Raw genomic sequence first — 19,523 nt, 5'->3', positions numbered from 1 at the left:
TCCCGTACAGGCGCCATATTAAAAAAAAATTCAAAGTTAGATTTCTTTAGTGTGTTACATTTTCCATATCTTGTTGCATGTAAAAGTAAAATTGAAAATATTCGAAACTTTTATTAAGTACAATACACAATTACATTTACTGAACAAAACATTTAATGAGAAATTTTTTTTGATAATTAACAAAATTTAAAATGCTGCTTTAGTTCACTTTCTGGGCAGGCTGTAGATTGAACACCACTGTGAATCAACTGTAAGCGCCCCGTTTGAGAATTAGGAGAGCGTGATTTTTTTTTTTTTTTTTTTTTATGAAAACCCCAACACGAAAGGTATCAAAACCTATAGTACTCAGTACCGTGCATGGGTTGAAGGAGAAGTATGGGGGGAGGGGGGTACCGGAAACTTTGCTCTACTTTTACCCCGACAAATAATCATCTGTTGTTGCGCAGAAGTGCGTTATCCACATTTTTCTGGAAATTCTCCCTATCTCTGTTTACATGGTCACAGTACCTGAATATCCGAACGACACTGACATTTTCGAGTTAATACCGATGACGACAGAAGGAAAACGGGGACAATGAAGGTATTAAACCTTCTAAACATGAGTTGTTGGCAAAATGAAGTTGGTGAAAATGAAGTTAGAAAATTGTCAATTAGGTTACAGTTAAATGAAAGAGATACAATGTGGATTTCATGAATACCTAATTGAAAAGATGGTTTCGGAAGAACTGAAGCATTTGATGGAGGCTCTGAGTACGATACCAATTTCATCGAGTGAATGCGAACGAGGATTTTCACAAATGAATCTGATCGCCAGCCCAACCAGAACTTTGTTGATGACAAAAACAGTTTCTTCACTACTGTTTCTTAAAATTGTAGGCCTGCCGCTGACCCGCTTCGATCCAACAAAATATGTTGATTCGTGGCTGCTTCGGGAACTTCATTCAGAAACCGACACACAAAGAGGAAGAAAAGAAGTCGGCACAGGGTGTCGGATGAGAACTTAATAAAAATTTGGAATATTCTACAAAAACTTTATTATGAAATTATTTTTACTTATCATTTTTAGGGTCCATAGTCTAACGAAGGACCCTTATAATGCCACTCGGTTGTCCGTCTGTCACAGCATTGTATCTCTGGAACCACTCATCCTATTGACTTGAAATTTTGCATGAGTTTGTACATGTGAGACAACAATGCCATATTGATCACCATATTGATCGTTGTTGACAAAAATTTGTTTGAGAAATGTGGGGTAAATGTGTGGGGAGGGGCAAAATGTTTTCGACAACCTATAGCTTATTATACACCATTGGAAAGAGTTCAACAAGTCGGTTTAAAATATACTCTTAAAATATTTTTAAAATTAAAAATTTGCACTTGAGATAAAAGAAAGGAACATAAAAACTCTTCATTACTCATTATACAAATAAATTTAAAAAATGACCACAGGAACGCGCGCTACTGTTCTTACATTGCTGTACATTATAAGTAAAACGAAAGCCAGTCGTCCCCAGGCATAAGAAAATCCTGAGAAATCTCGGGATTTACTTGGCTAGTGCAAAATTAGCCAGACAAATTCCCAAGAAAATATGTTTGAGTCCTAAATTTGGAGGTATTATTGTTTTCAAGTATTATTGTATCCCAAGATATTTTGTGTAGTTCCAAATAACTTTTTAAACTGAAAACGAGATATCTCAGGATAATCCATGAAGGAATTAAAGAACATTGTTTTATTATAAATTATGTGTTTAATTATAGGGTATAACAATGAAGTCCAACTTAGATTACTTAAATACTTGACCTTATGGCTCTATAGGTATACTTTTACTCTGAATACTTATACAGTCAGTCCTCGTTTAGCATGATAGTTGTGTTCCAAGAAACCCTCATGCAATTCAAAATCAAGCAATATAAACAACAGGCCCTATGAGAAAATAGGGTTAGGTGCCGACCACCCAAGACTGAACACATATTTGTAACCAAAACATTACCAAACACAATAAATTATCGTAAAAAAATATGTAAGTATTTTATTACGACTATTACGTAATAAAATATTGCTAATGCTTTTGTTTCTATCTTAAGCAAACTTGTTTTTTGTTTGATTTTCTATTGAAACAAATGACAGCCGTTCCATCTCTTCCAATTCTTTGTGTCTTGATCTAATGGATTTTAATTACACTTTGAGTTATTCCTACTATGAAAGTTGTTTTTATGCATCTTTCTAATTCTCGGCATTGCCTCATTTAGACCTGTAGCACATGCAATATCACATGGTCTTTCATTTCGTTTCACAATTTCATATTTTTTCCTCTATCGACAGAAGCAGACTGGCCATAAGCCTTACCAGGGAAACCTCGGTGGACCGGTGTGATTTTGGCCATAAACCATAGTATGAGACCACTACAAATTTTCCTGGGTAAAAATTTTTGACCCAGTCCACCTCTGTTTATCGATATTGCTTTTCTTTTTTTCTCCGAATCTGTAGTGAATCTGTAGCCCTTCACCAGGACACTTCCTTTTCACACCTTTTAAATATTTTACTCATTTTTAGGGAATAAAGCACAATTACAAAATGAGGAGGCACGCTTGATACACATAAACAAAGCTGCGCGCATGTAGCAACTGAATAAACAACACCGTAAAGGCAGAGATACACTATTAACACCTCACATTTTACTAAAGCACATTTCTGCTGGTTACAACAATAAAACAATTTCCAGTTGCGTTCCTGCTAGTGGAATCTGTTATAAACTGGTAGTAAACTCGATCTAATTGCATTTGCGATAATACTGATAGCTGGACTTTTACGTTATTCATGGTGAAATGTCTTTCCCCTTCACTGATATAAAAAACATAAATACATTTTCAGAATCTTCTCTTCATTCCTATCATGTTGCATTCCATTGGGGTGATTCCGCATCCGATTGCCATTTCTTGTAAACACAAAGGCGAATTCGTTCATGTTATATACAATATTGTTCCCCTATTTATAAATCGTGTATGATTGAATTCGTGTAGTGTAAACATGTGTTATACGAGGACTGACTGTATTCCATATTCTTATTAAATTTCATTTGCCATTTGATTCCCTTAGTATACAGTTCAATAAATATTGTAATATGTTTTACAGACTGATGTAATGTTTAACCAATATTTTGATGGCATTAATCTGATGTGAAACTCTTTTTCTAATTCTCTATTTTTTCTGCATTTTTATTACTTATTTCACACACACACAGTATATATATTTTTTTTCATAAAAAACTAAGAAATTTACTTCAATATTTTGCATGGAACACTTGTGCAACACCGAAATTTTATTGAATTTTGGAGTGTTGCACTGAAGTGTTTCTATGCAAAATATTGAGGAAAATTTCTCCTATTTCTCTATGAATTAGCATTAGCGTTAGTAGAGACATATAATGCAATAAAGAAAGCTTATACAGCATCAGCCAAAAAAAAAAAAAAAAAAAAAACCCTTTCCCATTTCACTGATCCATTTGTTCCAAATGTTTGTTCAAGTTCTGCCTTGAATTTATTTAAGCTATCAACTTCCACAACAACAGATGGAAGTTTGTTCCAGCAAGCAACTACCCGCTAACTATTGCCTTATACAAGGGGATAATCAGTCTCCAGAAGCTGCAATTTGCAGAACTTAAGCCTTTCTTCGTAAGTGCATCCCTTTGTTCCCATAACCAGTCTTGCTGCCCTTCTCTGTACTCATTATGGCAACTCTACATTCTTCCTAAAATGAGGCTTCCAGACTCGTACACAGTACTCAAGGTGTGGCCTGACCATTGCCTTATACAAGGGGATAATCACCTCCTTATCTCTGCTCACAAAATTCCTGTATATTATTGACAAGACCCCATGACCTATTCCAGCAGCCAATTAATATGCAATATAGAACTCACTGAGTATCACAACTCTGATTTATTAAATATATATATATATATATATATATATAAAACTTTTAAAATGAATGTGAGTAAGATACTGAAATAAATAACATTTAAATTTTAATATCTCATTTAGTTAATTTTAGTTTGGAAAGAAAAATAAGAAAAAAAAAAAAGAACCTGTTCTGCATCTAAGATATCAGATTTGAATTTTCCTAAAGGTACAATTCCCATTGATTTTGTTCGCTCTTTTGTATCTGGTGATATCTTTTTCTGTAAAAATAAAAACACAAAAATTAATGATTAACAATAACTACTTAATAAATTTCATCTCTGTTAAGCTACAATAATGCAAAAATTACAAGTTTTCAAAAATATTAGTATAATTATAAAAAACTGATCTAATGGGTTTTTTTTGGCAATTTATTCCTAGCTTCATTGTGGCAGTCTATTATAAAGAAGTTCAGTTTATATAAAGAGAAAGTGATATTTCTGTAGAAATTATAGATATGAGTATGATATTCATAAATATTAAGTTCTCTGCAGTTTACATCATGATTATGACCTAATCTTATCAATTTGATTATGAAATGGTTTGCCACTATTTTTTTCGTAAAAAAAAATAGTAGCTTCAATTAATGTATATTTATTATCACTAGGATGAGATTTCTATCAAAATTTATCCTATCATTAAAAATACATTGCCATTGGAGTAGTATTAAAAATACATTGCCATTGGAGTAGTGGACTCCTACTTTTTCAGTACAAGTGGGCTCCACTGAATGGTCAAATGTGGTGTAGACTGCCCATGAAAATAGAAATGGCAGTAGGAGCCACAGCTTAAAATGGATGATAATGAGAATTAAAAAAATAAATACAAAAAATGCTGTTATTCTTTAATATAGAAACATAAATTAGTATCTCTGTTTTTTTTTAATTTTTTTTTAAGAAAATCCTACACATGAAAGGTATTAGAGCCTATGATATTTATGAACACAGAAGGGTTGTAAGGTTGAGAATATGAAAGAAGACTCCCTGACATTAGACTTTAATTTCTGCAGATTGTATCATATATACTAGCAATCATTGATCAGAAAGCTGGATTGAAATTAAAGTTATCTTTGTCCCATTAGAGAATTACCTGGAGATCAGCATTTAAGGCATTTGTGCAGGGCAAGGTTTCTCAACCTTCCCTTCCAATCTGCACAAACTGGAAATTGGAATGCAATGAGCCATCATCAATAAAACTATGGATAGAATTTCAAGTTAATGGAAAGTCATTAATATACAGGGTGTTTCAGTTAAACGTTTCAGAACTTCTAAGAGGGGTAGGGTACATCCTGACAACTCGAAAATCATATAGCAACGTGGGGTCGGAAATGCTTTCCTGAAAGCGGTGTTGTACACAGAAGCACCATAAAGAAAAGAGACCGTAAGTGAGAAAATCGTTTTAATAATACATGAAAAGAAGCAAAAGGTACATGGATTAAAGTAAGTGTTCGAAGTTTCTTCCACGGGCTACAATGCATGCCTCACATCTCCGACGCATGGACATCCGAACATTCTGGAATACTCCAAGCGAATTTCTTCGGCAGCTACTGCGATTCTTGCAACCAGCTCCTCAGCATTGTCAACAGGGGTGTCATAAAACTAGCGATTTTCATATGACCCCAGAAATAAAAATCAAGACATGATAGGTCGGGTGACCGAGCAGGCCAACGCACGGGACCACCACGTCCGATCCACTGTTGACCAAATGTGACATCCAGGTAGTTACGAACATCTCCGCTATAATGGGCAGGGGCTTCCATCATGTTGGAACCACATTGTCTGTTGCGTCGATGCAGAAATCTGTTCATCTCTCAAAAGTTGTGGCAATACTTGCTGCAGAAAGATCAAGTAGATAGGTCCGGTTAGACGACATGATAACAGGTAAGGTCCGATGAGGTGATCTCCCGGTAATTCGCTAATACCGGCCCATACATTGACCGAAAATCGAATCTGTGCTGCACGACGTCGTATTGCATGCGGGTTCTCGACCGCCCAGATATGGTCGTTATGCGTGTTGAAAATTCCTTCCCTTGTGAAGGATGCCTCATCGGAAAACAACACTTCAGCAGGAAAAAGGGGATTTGTAGCACATTTTCCAAGGTACCACTGTGCGAAAGCAAAACGAGGTGCATAATCCTCCGGTTGCTGTGTCTGGACACGCTGCCTGGAGTATTCCAGAATGTTCGGATGTCCATGCGTCGGAGATGTGAGGCATGCATTGTAGCCCGTGGAAGAAACTTCGAACACTTACTTTAATCCATGTACCTTTTGCTTCTTTTCATGTATTATTAAAACGATTTCTCACTTATGGTCTCTTTTCTTTATGGTGCTTCTGTGTACAACACCGCTTCAGGAAAGCATTTCCGACCCCACATTGCTATATGATTTCGAGTTGTCAGGATGTACCCTACCCCTCTTAGAAGTTCTGAAACGTTTAACTGAAACACCCTGTATAAAAGGAAAAGAGTGGGAAAAAGAACTGAACCTTGGGGAACACCAGCAATAGTGAAGAAATTAGAGCCAACTACCATCACCGATAGTGAGCAGTCGGAGAGGAAAACTAGATACCCGGTTAAAAAAACAGACGACAATCCATAATATGGAACTTCTTTAGAAGACCTTTATGCCAAACACGATCAAAAGCCTTTGAAATGTCAAGAGCAACTTCTTGAATTTCACCAAACTTTTCCATTGAGTTTGTCCATAGATGAGTATATCACCAGTGGATCGACACTGATGGAATCTATACCAGCAATCATTGATCAGATTAGCAAGGACATATGATCCAAGGAAGCAAGCTTATATAGCATCAGTCAAAAAAAAAAAAAAAAAAAAAACCCTTCTCATTTCACTCATCCACCCACCCCAAATGTTTGTCTAGTTTTGCCTAGAATCTGTTTAAGCTATCAACTTCTACGACGACAAATGGAAGTTTGTTCCAGCAATCAACCACCCGCTGGCTAAAGGCAAACTTCTGCACATCTATCCTACAATTATCTTTCCTCAATTTGAATTTATGCACTTTCTCAGGTGATTATTCTGAGCAAGAGGAAGAATCCCATCAGCATTGAGAATGCTCAAACCATTCAAGGCTTTATCCACTTAAATCAGATCACCTCGCAGGTGCGTAGTCTTCAGACACTGTAATTTACAAAATTTAAGCCTTTCTTCATTAGAGCACGCATTGTTCCATTCACTAATCTTGTTGCCCTTCTCTGTACTCGTTCCAATGGCTCTACATCCTTCTAAAAATGAGGCCTCCAGACGTGTATACAGTATTCAAGGTGCAGCCTGACCACTGCCTTATACAAGGGGATAATCACCTCCTTATTGCTGCTAGAAAAATTCCTGTATATATCATTGACAAGACACCATGAGCTACTCTTGCAGACCATCTGCACTGCTCAGAAAACTTCATATCTGCCTGCACAAATACCCCCAGGTCCTTTTCACTCTCTACCTCTGTCAGTTTAGTACCAAACAGATATGTTACTCTGGGGTTACTTCTTTCCATATGCAGTATTTTACATTTGTCAATGTTAAACTTCAGTTGCCACCTCTCAGCCCATCTTCTCAACTTTTCTAGATCCAATTGCAGCAGCATACTGTCATTAGTGTCATTAACAACCCTGCCGACCTTCGTATTGTCTGCAAACTTGGACATTAAGCCTGATATACCATCATCAATATCATTAATGAACACAGAAAACAACAAAGGACCCAACACTGAACCCTGGTGGACTCCACTAATAACATTAGTCCACGAAGAGCAGTGTCCATTGATTTCCACTGTCTTCTCCCACTCAACCATCCCTTTATCCATAGCAGCAATTTGCCTCCAGTGCCACACTGCTCCAATTTGTGCAGCAGTCTTCCATGTGCAACAGTATCAAAAGCCTTTCTAAGATTCAAATATATGATATCAAAATTATTGTTTGCATCCAGTTCCTTTGTGACTACATCATAGTATCCAATCAAATTGGTCAGACAAAACCTACACTTAAAAAACCCATGCTGTGTTCAAGCTATAACTGAAGTCTTGTCTAGATGATCCTGCAATGCTTCTTTAACCTGTGCCTCCATTAATTTCCCTGGAACAGAAGTTAAACTAACAGATCTGTAATTACCTGTGTCTCCCTTTGATCCTCCTTTAGCATTGGGATCACATTTACACATTTCCAGACAATGGGTACCTCCCCTGAGTCCAAGGAAGCTCTCGTAATTATGGCTAAATGTTTGCTTACTTCCTTTGCTGCCTCCTTTAATATAAATGGATAGATCTCATCCAACCTAGGTGCCTTTCTTATGTTTCTTTTCAACAATTTCTACTCCATTTTACTCTCAGTTATTACAAAATCATTTAGCTCACTGCCAGAATTTAATACACCTCTGGAATTCCCCTCCCCGAATAATTTCTCATGTGTAAATGTTGATGCAAAATACTTGTTCAGTTTGTTAGCTACCTGAACAGGATCATCAACAGTTGAACCGTCGATATCAAGTGGACCAATCTAATTCATCCCCTTCCTTCTAGAGTTTACATAAGGAAAGAACTCTGTTGTTTTTCTTTGCATCCTTTTCCAAAGATTTCTCTTAATCTGCCTTTGTCTGCCTAACCTCCATTGTGACTTGGTTACAGACCAGCTTATATCTGTCATAGGATTCTGTGTCACCTGTTAATTTTATATGTATCCCATGTATTTTTCTTCTCTGCCACATGTCTAATTAGTTCATCTGACATCCATTTAGGCCTAAATGTTGAACAATATTTGTTAGTTGGTATGAAAAGCCTAGTAGCTTCCAAGGTTATTTATTTGAATGCTTCCCATTTTGAATTTGCTGTTGGTATCATCATCAGCTGGTCCCACCGTATAGAATTTAAATACGGTCTCAGACCACCGTAGTCACCTTTACGAAAGCAAAAACCCTTCCCTTTACCCCTGATGGTAGTTACCACTTTGAGTAAATCCCACTTCAGCAGACTGTGATCACTGCCACCTAGTGTTTCCTTTATCTGCAGATTCTTAATGCACGAAGAATCACTACTGATAATCAGATCAAGGGTATTACTCCCTCTATTTCCCTCCCGAACATGCTGCTGTAGAAAACAATCACCCAATAAATCCACAAAAGCCTTGCTAGTGTGTGAGAGACCAACCCACAATTTCCAGTCAATCTCTGGGAAATTAAAATCCCCCATTATAAGACACTCTGATTTACTGGCCCACTATTTCTCTGGAGGTTTCTAGATAGTTTAGGAGTTGGCAGTTAAGGGATTTCTCCCTTAGTTTAGAAAACAGGAAGTAAGGTCAATGGGATGATAACTGAATAGGTGGGATTTGTCAGTCTTTTTAGGAAATAGCTGGATATGAGCAAATTTCCAACAGTGGGAAAAACACTAATGGAATAAGAAAGTGTAAAAAGGCAATGCAGAACACGAGGAAGCTTAGGAGCACAAGTTTTGGGAATAAGTGGAGAAATACCATCAGAACTGGAAGCTTTTTTGGCATCAAGATTGTTCAAAATTCTTCTGAACATCCTTTTGATGAAAGACCACAGGAGGAACAGGATGGAACATACTGGAAATGGTAGGACATAGTTTACCACGATCGTCAATGCAAGAGTTAAAAGAGAAGTAAGGTGTGTTAAGCTGGAATTTTCTTTAGCTGAGGTGGCAATAGAACCACAGGTTTTAGCAGATGGTAGGAGTACTGTTCGGCAAAAGTTGTAGCCAATAGCTTTGGCAAGGGACCAGAATGCTTGACTACCTTTTGGACAAGAAGCAAGTTTGCTACTCTCAGCCTTTTCAAAATCTAGTGTGGACTGATTATTAACTGCTTTACAATTTTTTCGAGTTTTAGTATAGGAAGAAATTGAACCTGGAGATTTGGATGCAAGCCAATTGTGATATGCAAAGTTCTTATCTTGAAAAGCCTTAGTACATTTGTAGATAAAGGTTCAGATAAAGGACAAGGTTTTAAGGTGGTATGTGGAATTAATGGTCTCATTCCTACAAGAATAATTTCACTGACATGATCTGAGCAAACATTGACATCAGAAGATTTAAAACAGTAATCCAACAAAGTAAAAGAAGAATTGAAATTTCACAGATCATCCATTTTGCATTCTTATAATATAAAATAAAGAGGCTGAGAATGGCCAAGAGAGAAAGGCTTCTAGCATTAGCATTAGTAGAGGCATTTGATGCAAGAAAGCAAGCTTATGCAGCATCAGCCAAAAAAAAAAAAAAAAAAACCCACTTCCACTTCACCCCCTCTGTTCGTTCCAAATACCTGTCCAGCTGAGCCTTAAACTTATTTAGGCTATCAACCTCCACCACAAGGGATGGAAGTCTGTTCCACCAACCAACCACCCGCTGGCTAAAGGCAAATTTCCTCACGTCTATCCTACATCTGTCTTTCCTCAATTTGAATTTATGCCCTCTCAGGTGATTTTTCTGAGCTAGAGGAAGAATCCCATCAGCATTGAGCATGCTTAAACCATTCAAGGCTTTATACACCTCTATCAGATCACCTCGCTGGTGCCTAGTCTCCAGACACTGTAATTTGCAAAACTTAAGCCTTTCTTCGTAAGAGCACCCCTTTGTTCCATTCACTAATCTTGTTGCCCTTCTCTGTACTCGTTCCAGCAGCTCTACATCCTTCTTGAAATGAGGCCTCCAGACCTGTATACAGTACTCTAGGTGTGGCCTGACCATTGCCTTATACAATGGAATAATCACCTCCTTATCCCGGCTGGAAAAATTCCTATATATCATTGACAATACACCATGAGCTACTCTTGCAGCCCGTCTGCACTGCTCAGAGAACTTCATATTTTGCCTGCACAACCACCCCCAGGTCCCTTTCATTCTCTACCACTGTCAGTGTAGTACCACAGAGTTGATACGTTGCTCTGGGGTTGCTGTTTCCCATGTGTAGTACTTTACATTTGTCAATGTTAAACTTCATTTGCCACCTCTCAGCCCATCTGCTCAACCTTTCCAGATCCTGTTGCAGCAGCATAGTGTCAGTAGTGTCCTTGACAACCCTGCCAACCTTTGTATCGTCTGCAAACTTGGACATTAAGCTTGATATACCATCATCCATATCATTTATAAATACAGAAAACAATAATGGACCCAACACTGAGCCCTGAGGGACTCCACTAATAACATTAGTCCACGATGAGCAGTGTCCATTGATTACCACTCTCTGTCTTCTCCCCCTCAACCACCCCTTTATCCATAGCAGCAATTTGCCTCCAATGTCACACTGCTCCAATTTGTGTAGCAGTCTTCCATGTGCAACAGTATCAAAAGCCTTTCTAAGATCCAAGTATATAATACCAAAGTTATTCCCTGCATCCAATTCTTTTGTGACTGCATCATAATATCCAATCAAGTTGGTCAGGCAAGACTTCCCCTTAACAAAACCATGCTGTGTCTGAGCTATAACTGAAGTCTTGTCTAAATGATCCTGCAGTGCTTCTTTAACCAGTGCCTCCATTAATTTTCCTGGAACAGAAGTTAAGCTCACAGGTCTATAATTACTTGTGTATAATTACTTTGATCCTCCTTTGTGAATTGGGGTCACATTTGCACATTTCCAGTCTATGGGTACCTCCCCTGAGTCCAAGGAAGCTCTTATAATTATGGCTAAGGGTTTGCTTACTTCCTTTGCTGCCTCCTTTAATATAACTGGATAGATCCCATCCACCCCAGGTGCTTTTCTTGTGTTTATCTTCAACAGTTTCTCCTCCACTTTGCTCCCAGTTATTTCAAGATTCTGTAGCTTACTGCTAGAGTGGAATACACCTCTGGCATTCCCCTCACTGAATAACTCCTCATGTGTGAATGTCGATGCAAAATATTCATTTAGTTTGTTAGCTACCTGAGCAGGATCATCAACAGTTGACCCATCAATATCAAGTGGACCAATCTGATTCATCCCCTTCCTTCTAGAGTTAACCTAAGTAAAGAACTCTTTGCTGTTTTTCTTTGCATCCCTTGCCAAGGATTTCTCGTAATCTGCCTTTGCCTGCCTAACCTCCTTTGTAACTTGGTTGCATATCAACTTGTATCTATCATAGGCTTCTGTGTCATGTGTTAATTTGTAAGTATCCCATGCATTTTTCTTCTCTGCCATATGCCTCATTAGTTCATCTGACATCCATTTTGGCCTAAACCTTGAACAATAGGAGATGATCCACCACCTTGCAGATGATCCACCAAGCTGTGGTCTGAGGTACCTAGAAAACCACTCACCTTGACCAAGTACCTGAAAGGCTTGTTTGTGAGAGAAAAAAAATTGTGTGGTTAGGATTATCTGGTATTCTGGTAGAGGTCATTAGTAATTGCAAAAGCCCCAGTACCTTGACCAGCTGGGTCTGTGTAACCAGAAAACTAAACTTTAAAATTGCCAAAGAAAATGATCTCACTTTAAGGAAAGTTAAACTGCAAAGAAAGGAAGCTAAAGAGTTTCAAGTGTTTAGTGGTGGTTGTTGTTATTTGGTTTTTGGAGCATTAGCAACTAAGGCCATATTGCTCCGAAGTGTTTAGTGGAACTGGAAGATTAATAGAGACAATAGATGAATTCGATAAAATGAGGTAGAGCCAGAGAAGATTAAAAAAGAGGATATTCAAAATTACTAATTCTCCAACAGAAAATAAGTCACTTAGTTTCTCTAATGTCTCTCTTAAAGGAACCAATTAAATTCTGAAAGACTTAAGTTTAATATTAATAAAAAATCATATCAAAAACTTCCCATTTTGAAGAATATCAAGATGGAATGCACTACTTTTATAATTACGTAAATGGCAAATGTCTTTTCCTTGGGTAGAATAGAGTTTTTCTTGAAAATCATTTGGTTCATCTATAATTAAGAACAAAACAATTATTACTTACTTCTTGATCCTTTCTGTAAATCATTTTTCATCCTAGGTGAGATTATTTTCTAATTTAAGAAGAAACACTGGGCACTGTGTTGGTTAGTATTAAATGCACTATTTTAATCTATCTGCACAATTGCAATATTCAAAAAATTTAACACAGTTAATGCTTAAAATAAGATACCTATTTATAATTAAATAATACACAAATGCATAACACCTGAAACATTACAATGGCTCTATCAAAGAACAAATGCTAACAACATTATGCCACAGCTTTTGACAAATGGGAACACCTCTGAAGTTACTGGTGTCTACAAAGATCATAAAAATGATATATAACCAAATGAGATTACAACCAAGTGATATAATGAGAAATAAATTTTATTTTTTACTGAACACAAAAGTTCAGTAAATAAGAAAAACTAATAATTAGTTTTTCCAAGCTTTTAAAAAGGAGAGTCCTAAGACATGGAGATGAGGGAACTCGGATTGGAAAGCCTTTTTGATGGATGGGTCTATCAAAGGTAAATAAATAAATGAATTTTTCTTTTGGGTGCTGTTGGAACCATTGTTTGATGATTTTCCCCAATTCACCCAGAAATCTTTCATGCAGTGCAAACATCAGTCATTACCATAGCCAAAGAAGAGTTTTTGTTTGGCCATGGTGATGACTGACATTTGCACTGCACACTACATCATTTGCACTCTCAAAGTGTCTGCACCATATCTGATCTACAATAACTATAAAAAAACAAACATGGGAATCCTATTGTCTCAAAACCTGATACTAGGACACGTTGGCCAACTTGTGTAATCGAGACCCACTAATATTAATAAAACTGGACAAATGCTAACTTTTCTGTGTCCTCATGGTAATGCACTGTGTCTAAATGGTGAACTACCAACTCAGAACTAATTTTTTTCTGTCCGGTCTATTTTTTTATTATTTGAAACTACTTTTAAATTGCTTTTGAATTAAATTTTTTAAATCAAAAGATCTGATTTTTAATCAGAATTCTCTTACCTGAGATTTAAGTTTTTCAGGAATAACTGCATTCAAATAAAGTATAATTAGAATAGATGGAAATAGTACTGAAAGACTTGCCTAAAGATAAATGAATAGGACAAAGGAATGAAAGCAAGCTTTGACCCTAAATCCATGCAAGGAAAATAACTAGAGGTATAAAGGGAGATAAATAGCCAATGCTTGATGAGAGCTTTTCGCTTATACCATCATCAAAGGGGAAGTAAACATGTATCAAAGGCCATATTTATATGGCCAGGCACGTTCCATTGTAGTATTTCAAAAGTGAGGTGGGGGTGTTTAAGTAAGGAAAATTCCTGCCCCCTCTTATTTCACTAATAGTTTGAGAATTTCAAAATTTAGAACAGCTAAAAGGTTTTTGGGGGGAAAGGATATGGAATGTTTTTCAGAAATAACATAACCCCCCCACCAAATATCCTGTAAGTTCAAATAACGTAAATTTGAACTTACAGGATATTTGTTTTAGATCTCACTCCTCAGAAATTATTATAGGTCTATGTATGTTTGACTTGCTCATTGATCTTATTGTTAGAGTCTCACTGGTTTCCAGCTTAAATTTCGCATCATGTTTCTCTAATATTATAGCGTTTTCAAAGGATAGGTAATGCACTGTGTCTAAATGGTGAACTACCAACTCAGAACTAATTTTTTCTGTCTGGTCTATTTTTTTATTATTTGAAACTACTTTTAAATTGCTTTTGGATTCTTGTATATTACAACATTCTTGTGCTGCCTATATATATATTATTGTTTGTTGAATTTTTAAGATATGCAAATAGTTTTTTGGAGCTGCAAAATGCCAAGTTTACTCCTGCAGTAATTCTGCAGATTTACTTAACAAGTACAGGTCAATGTTGAAAAAAAATCTCCGAGTTAGAGTTGAATGTGAAAGTATTGGCAATTCTACCCAGACATGATAGGAGGGACTATATGATGAGAGCCTTGTCGATCAATTTGGCCCTGGAGAGATTGTTCAAGGCTCAAGTGGTAGAATTTTTTTTCAGCCTGGTCTGTGCTTGTTGACAGGAGAGATTACTTCTACAGGGATGGGGTACACTTAAATAGAAAGGGTGCAAAATTATTTGCTGATGCTATCGAGGCAGTGTTAGGTGGGGGGAAAACTGCTAGCTTGGGGGGGGATACACAGACTAAAAGGTTAACAGTGGCCGCAGGCAGAGGCAAAAGAGATACTTGCACTGCTTCTATTAGAATGAGCAGCAGCCTGGAAAGCAAGGCAATGGAGATTTCCAGGACTGCTGGGAGTAATAGTGGAAAAAATAAATACGTGGGCTGTGTTAGGGTAACTAAGTGTAGAAACAGGTGCATGTATACTTGCATGTACACCAATGCTAGCAGTATAGTTAATAAATTTGACAAGCTTGAAGAGCAAGTCAAGACATCAAAGGCAGATATTGTTGGGATATCAGAGACGTGGTGTCACACTGACAAAAGCAGTGCAGAATTGGAATTCGGGGAGTACAATGTATATAGAAAGGATATAATGAGCAACTGTGCAGAGAAATAGTAGGTCAGTAAATCAGAATGTCTTATAATGGGAGATTTTAACTTTCCAGATATCGACTGGAACTTAAGGGTTGGTCACTCACACACTAGCAAGACTTTTGTGGATTTATTGGATGACTGTGTTTTCTACAGCAAAATGTTTGAGAGGCAACCAGAGGGAGTTGATCATGCTCTTGATCTGATTATCAGCAGTGATTATTCATGCATTAAGAATGTGCAGATAAAGGAACCACTGGGTGACAATGATCACAATGTACTAATGTGGGAATTACTTAAAGATGTAACTACCATCAAGGCAAAAGGGAAGGGCTACTGCTTTCGTAAACGTGACTACAAGGGGTTTCAGACAGTTTTTAAATTCTGTACAGTGGGATCAACTGATGATGTTACCAATGTTGAATTCTAAATGGAAAGCCTTCAGGGACTTAATTTTGGAAGCTACTAGACTCTTCATTCCAACTAAAAAATACTGTTCAATGTTTGGGCCTAAATGGATGTCAGATGAACTAATGAGACATATAGCAGAGAAGAAAAATGTATGTGATGCATATAAATTATCAGGTGACACAGAAGAATACGGCAGATATAAACTAGTCTGTAATCAAGTCACAAAGGAGGTTAGGCAGGCGAAGGCAGATTATGAGAAATCCTTGGCAAAGGATGCAAAGAAAAACAGCAAAGAGTTCTTTACTTATGTAAACTCTAGAAGTAAAGGGATGAATCAGATTGAATCACTTAACATAGATAGGTTGACTATTTGATCATGCTCAGGCAGCTGATAAACTGAATGAGTATTTTGTATCTACATTCACACGAGGATTTATTCAATGAGGGGAATGCCAGAAGTTTATCAAACTAACAGGGAGCTAAGTGATTTTGTAATAACTGAGAGCAAAGTGGAGGAGAAATTGAAGTTAAACATAAAAAAGGCACCTCGGGTGGATGGGATCTATCCAGTTATATTAAAGGAGGCAGCAAAGGAAGTAAGCAAACTCTTAGCCATAATTATGAGAGCTTCTTTGGACTCATGGAAGTCCCCATGGACTGCAGGTGTGCAAATTATCACCAATTCACAAAGGGGGTTCAAAAGGTGACACGTAACTACAGACCTATTAGTTTAACTTGCGTTCCAGGGAAAATAATGGATGGTTAAAGAAGCAATGCAGAATCATCTAGACAAGACTGCAGTAATATTGGGTTTGTTAAAGTAAGGTCTTGTCTGACCAATTTAACCACAGGGGCTCACATCTGGTCAGTATGGGCTTGCACACCAAGGTCCTGAGCTGGATATCATCATTCTTCTTTTCCTTGGTGATTCCCTTCTACTTCTCTCTCTGGGTAATTCGGATTTTTTTTTTTTTTTTTTTTTGGCTGGTGCAGCATAAGCCTCAGGCTTCCTTGTACTATATGGCTAATGATAATAATAATTTGATTGGATACTATGATGTGGTCATAAAGGAACTGAATGCCAAAAATAATTTTGATATCATATACTTGGATTTCAGGAAAGCTTTTGATACTGTTGCACATGGAAGACTGCTGTACAAATTGGAATGAAATGGAATTAAGGGTAAGTTGCTAGAGTGGATAAAGGGATGGTTGAGTGGGAGACGACAGAGTGGTAATCAATGAAAACTGCTCTTTGTGGACAAATGTTATTAATGGAGTTCCCCAGGGTTCAGTGTTGGGCCCATTATTGTTTTGTATATTTATCAATGATATTGATAAAGGTATATATCAGGTTTAATGTCCAAGTTTGCAGATGATACAAAGGTTGGCAGGGTTGTTAACGACAGTAAAGACAGTATGCTACTGCAACTGGATCTACAAAATTGGGCAAATGGGCTGAGAAGTGGCAACTGAAGTTTAACATTGACAAATGCAAAGTACTGCAGCATATGGGTAGCAGTAACCCAAGAGAAACGGACCAACTCTGTGGTACTACACTCAGGGAAGTGGAAAGTGAAAAAGACCTGGGGGTAATTGTGCAGTCGAATATGAAGTTCGCTGAGCAGTGTAGACTGGCTGCCAGGGCAGGTTTTGGAGTCTTGTCAATGATATATAGGAATTTTGCTAGCAGCGACAGGGAGGTGATTATCCCATTATCACCTAGAGTACTGTGTACAGGTCTGGAGGATTCATTTTAGTAAAGATGTAGAGTTGCTAGAATGAGTACAAAGAAGGGCAACAAGATTGGTGAGGGGAACAAAGGGGTGCTCTTACCAAGAAAGGCTTGAGTTCTGCAAATTGCAGTGCCTGGAGAGTAGGCACCTGCGAGGTGATCTGATTGAGGAGTATAAGGCCTTGAATGGCTTGAGAAAGCTGAATGCTGAAGGGATTCTTCCTCTTACTCAGATTAAAAACCTGAGGGGGCGCAGATTCAAATTGAGGAAAGACAGTTGTAGAATAGATGTGTGGAAATTTGCCTTTAGCCAGCAGGTAGTTGATTGGTGGAACAGACTTCCATCTTTTGTTGTGGAAGTTGTTAGTCTAAATAAATTTAAGGCTGAGCTGGACAGGCAATTTGGAACAAATGTAGGGTGAAATGGGAGGGTGGTTTTTTTTTTTTTTTTTTGGCTGATGCTGCATAAGCTTGCTTTCTTTCATCATATGCCTCTACTAATGCTCCCAAATCTTTTAAAATACGTTTCTTTTTATAATATTTTATATATTTTATTTAATAATTTATTTTTTTATTTGATTTAAAAAATTAAATCCTCTCTTGTAGATTTCCTCTACAAGAGAAAATCACAATAAGTTAGTATTTGTCTGATTATGACAATATTAGTGGGTCTTGATTATACAAGTTGTCTATCCAACATGTTCTACAATAACTGTGTGATCCAAGAAATGATTTCCTTTCTTCACATCATGTTACATGCTGCAGACAATTCAATTTGCAAACATTTCTGTTCCTTGTTCAGACACCTGGGAATCCACTTTGTAGAGACCTTCCTTACTGTATTCTCTCATGGATGAAATAGGCAGAGTCATGACTGATATCTATTTCCTTGGTCACAATACTAACTGTGATACAGTAATCCACTATGATGATCAAGTATGTCTATCAGGTCATTTTCTTCCAAGACAACTATGAGACTGTCCTGGGTGAGGGGGAACTCCTGAGAAAAACATTCACCACAATTTTTCTTCTTTCAATCACAATGATTTTCCATATCACATACTTGTGGGTATGACATACAGTTGTTTACATTATTAAACCTTTGCATGTAACATTAAAGTTTAGTTTAAAGAATTCAGAGACTTTATTCAACCAATTAAAAGAAAAAACGCTAAATGGAGATGACAAATTATTCTCTTTAGATGCTGTTTCCTTGTACACCAATGTACATGTAGAATATGTCCTTGACGTAGGACCTTATCAATGATCAGACAATCTGTTTAAACATGTCAAATTTACCCAGAAATGAAATATTTTTTTTATTTGATTAAATTTCTTGTACAAACCAATTATATTAATTTCCAAGATAAAATTTACAAGCAGATATTCGGGTTACCAATGAGACTTAGCTTGAGTGGATTAGTGGATGAAATTTATCTAAATAAGATCGAGCAGTTATACTTAACACCACATCTCCCTAATATAACATTCTACGGTAGATATCTTGATGATATCTTAATTATTACTAATAAATAACTAATAAATTACTAATAATACAGAAGATCCTGGATACATTTAATAACATTCATACTCGACTTAAGTTCACTCTAGAAATGGAAATCCCACATCACAAATCCAGAAATTTTCTCTAAATTTTACTTTAATCAGAATTAATGAAAACATATTTTATAAAATTTATAGGAAGTCAGCGAATACTGAAAAATTTTGTACCGTTCGAGCTATCACCCTATTACATATAAATGGAGCATTATTTTTAACCAGTTTCATAATGCATATAGATACATCTCTACTCAAGAATCTTTATTGGATGAGCTTACGGAACTGACAAAAAGATTTTTAAATAGGGGTTATTCATTAGGTACCATTATGCAGATTAGTCAACAGACGAAATATAAATTGGAGATGAGTACAACAAATGACAGGGCAGATCACAAACATTTTATTAAAGTTCCTTATATACAACAT

At 36.9% G+C, this 19,523-nt stretch overlaps 1 protein-coding gene across 5 annotated transcripts in view; it reads right to left on the bottom strand.

Moving 5' to 3' along the window:
- sky (GTPase-activating protein skywalker) overlaps positions 1–19,523 on the bottom strand; it is a 162,298-nt gene that overhangs the window by 49,297 nt on the left and 93,478 nt on the right. For 4 of the 5 annotated variants that reach the window (XM_090376626.1, XM_090376662.1, XM_090376643.1 and 1 more), the window contains one exon: positions 4,083–4,175. The exons of the other annotated variant lie outside the window; for it this stretch is intronic. In XM_090376626.1, the coding sequence (XP_090232752.1) occupies positions 4,083–4,175 (93 nt within the window). The remainder of the gene's footprint in view (positions 1–4,082; positions 4,176–19,523) is intronic. 5 annotated transcript variants of the gene reach the window in all.

This window comes from Mastigoproctus giganteus, chromosome 1 (assembly GCF_048544385.1).
Source record: "Mastigoproctus giganteus isolate SK-2022 chromosome 1, ASM4854438v1, whole genome shotgun sequence".
NCBI classification, from domain to species: domain Eukaryota; kingdom Metazoa; phylum Arthropoda; class Arachnida; order Uropygi; family Thelyphonidae; genus Mastigoproctus; species Mastigoproctus giganteus.
Note: the sequence above shows the minus strand (reverse complement) of the source record. Positions and strands in the feature narration are given on the sequence as shown.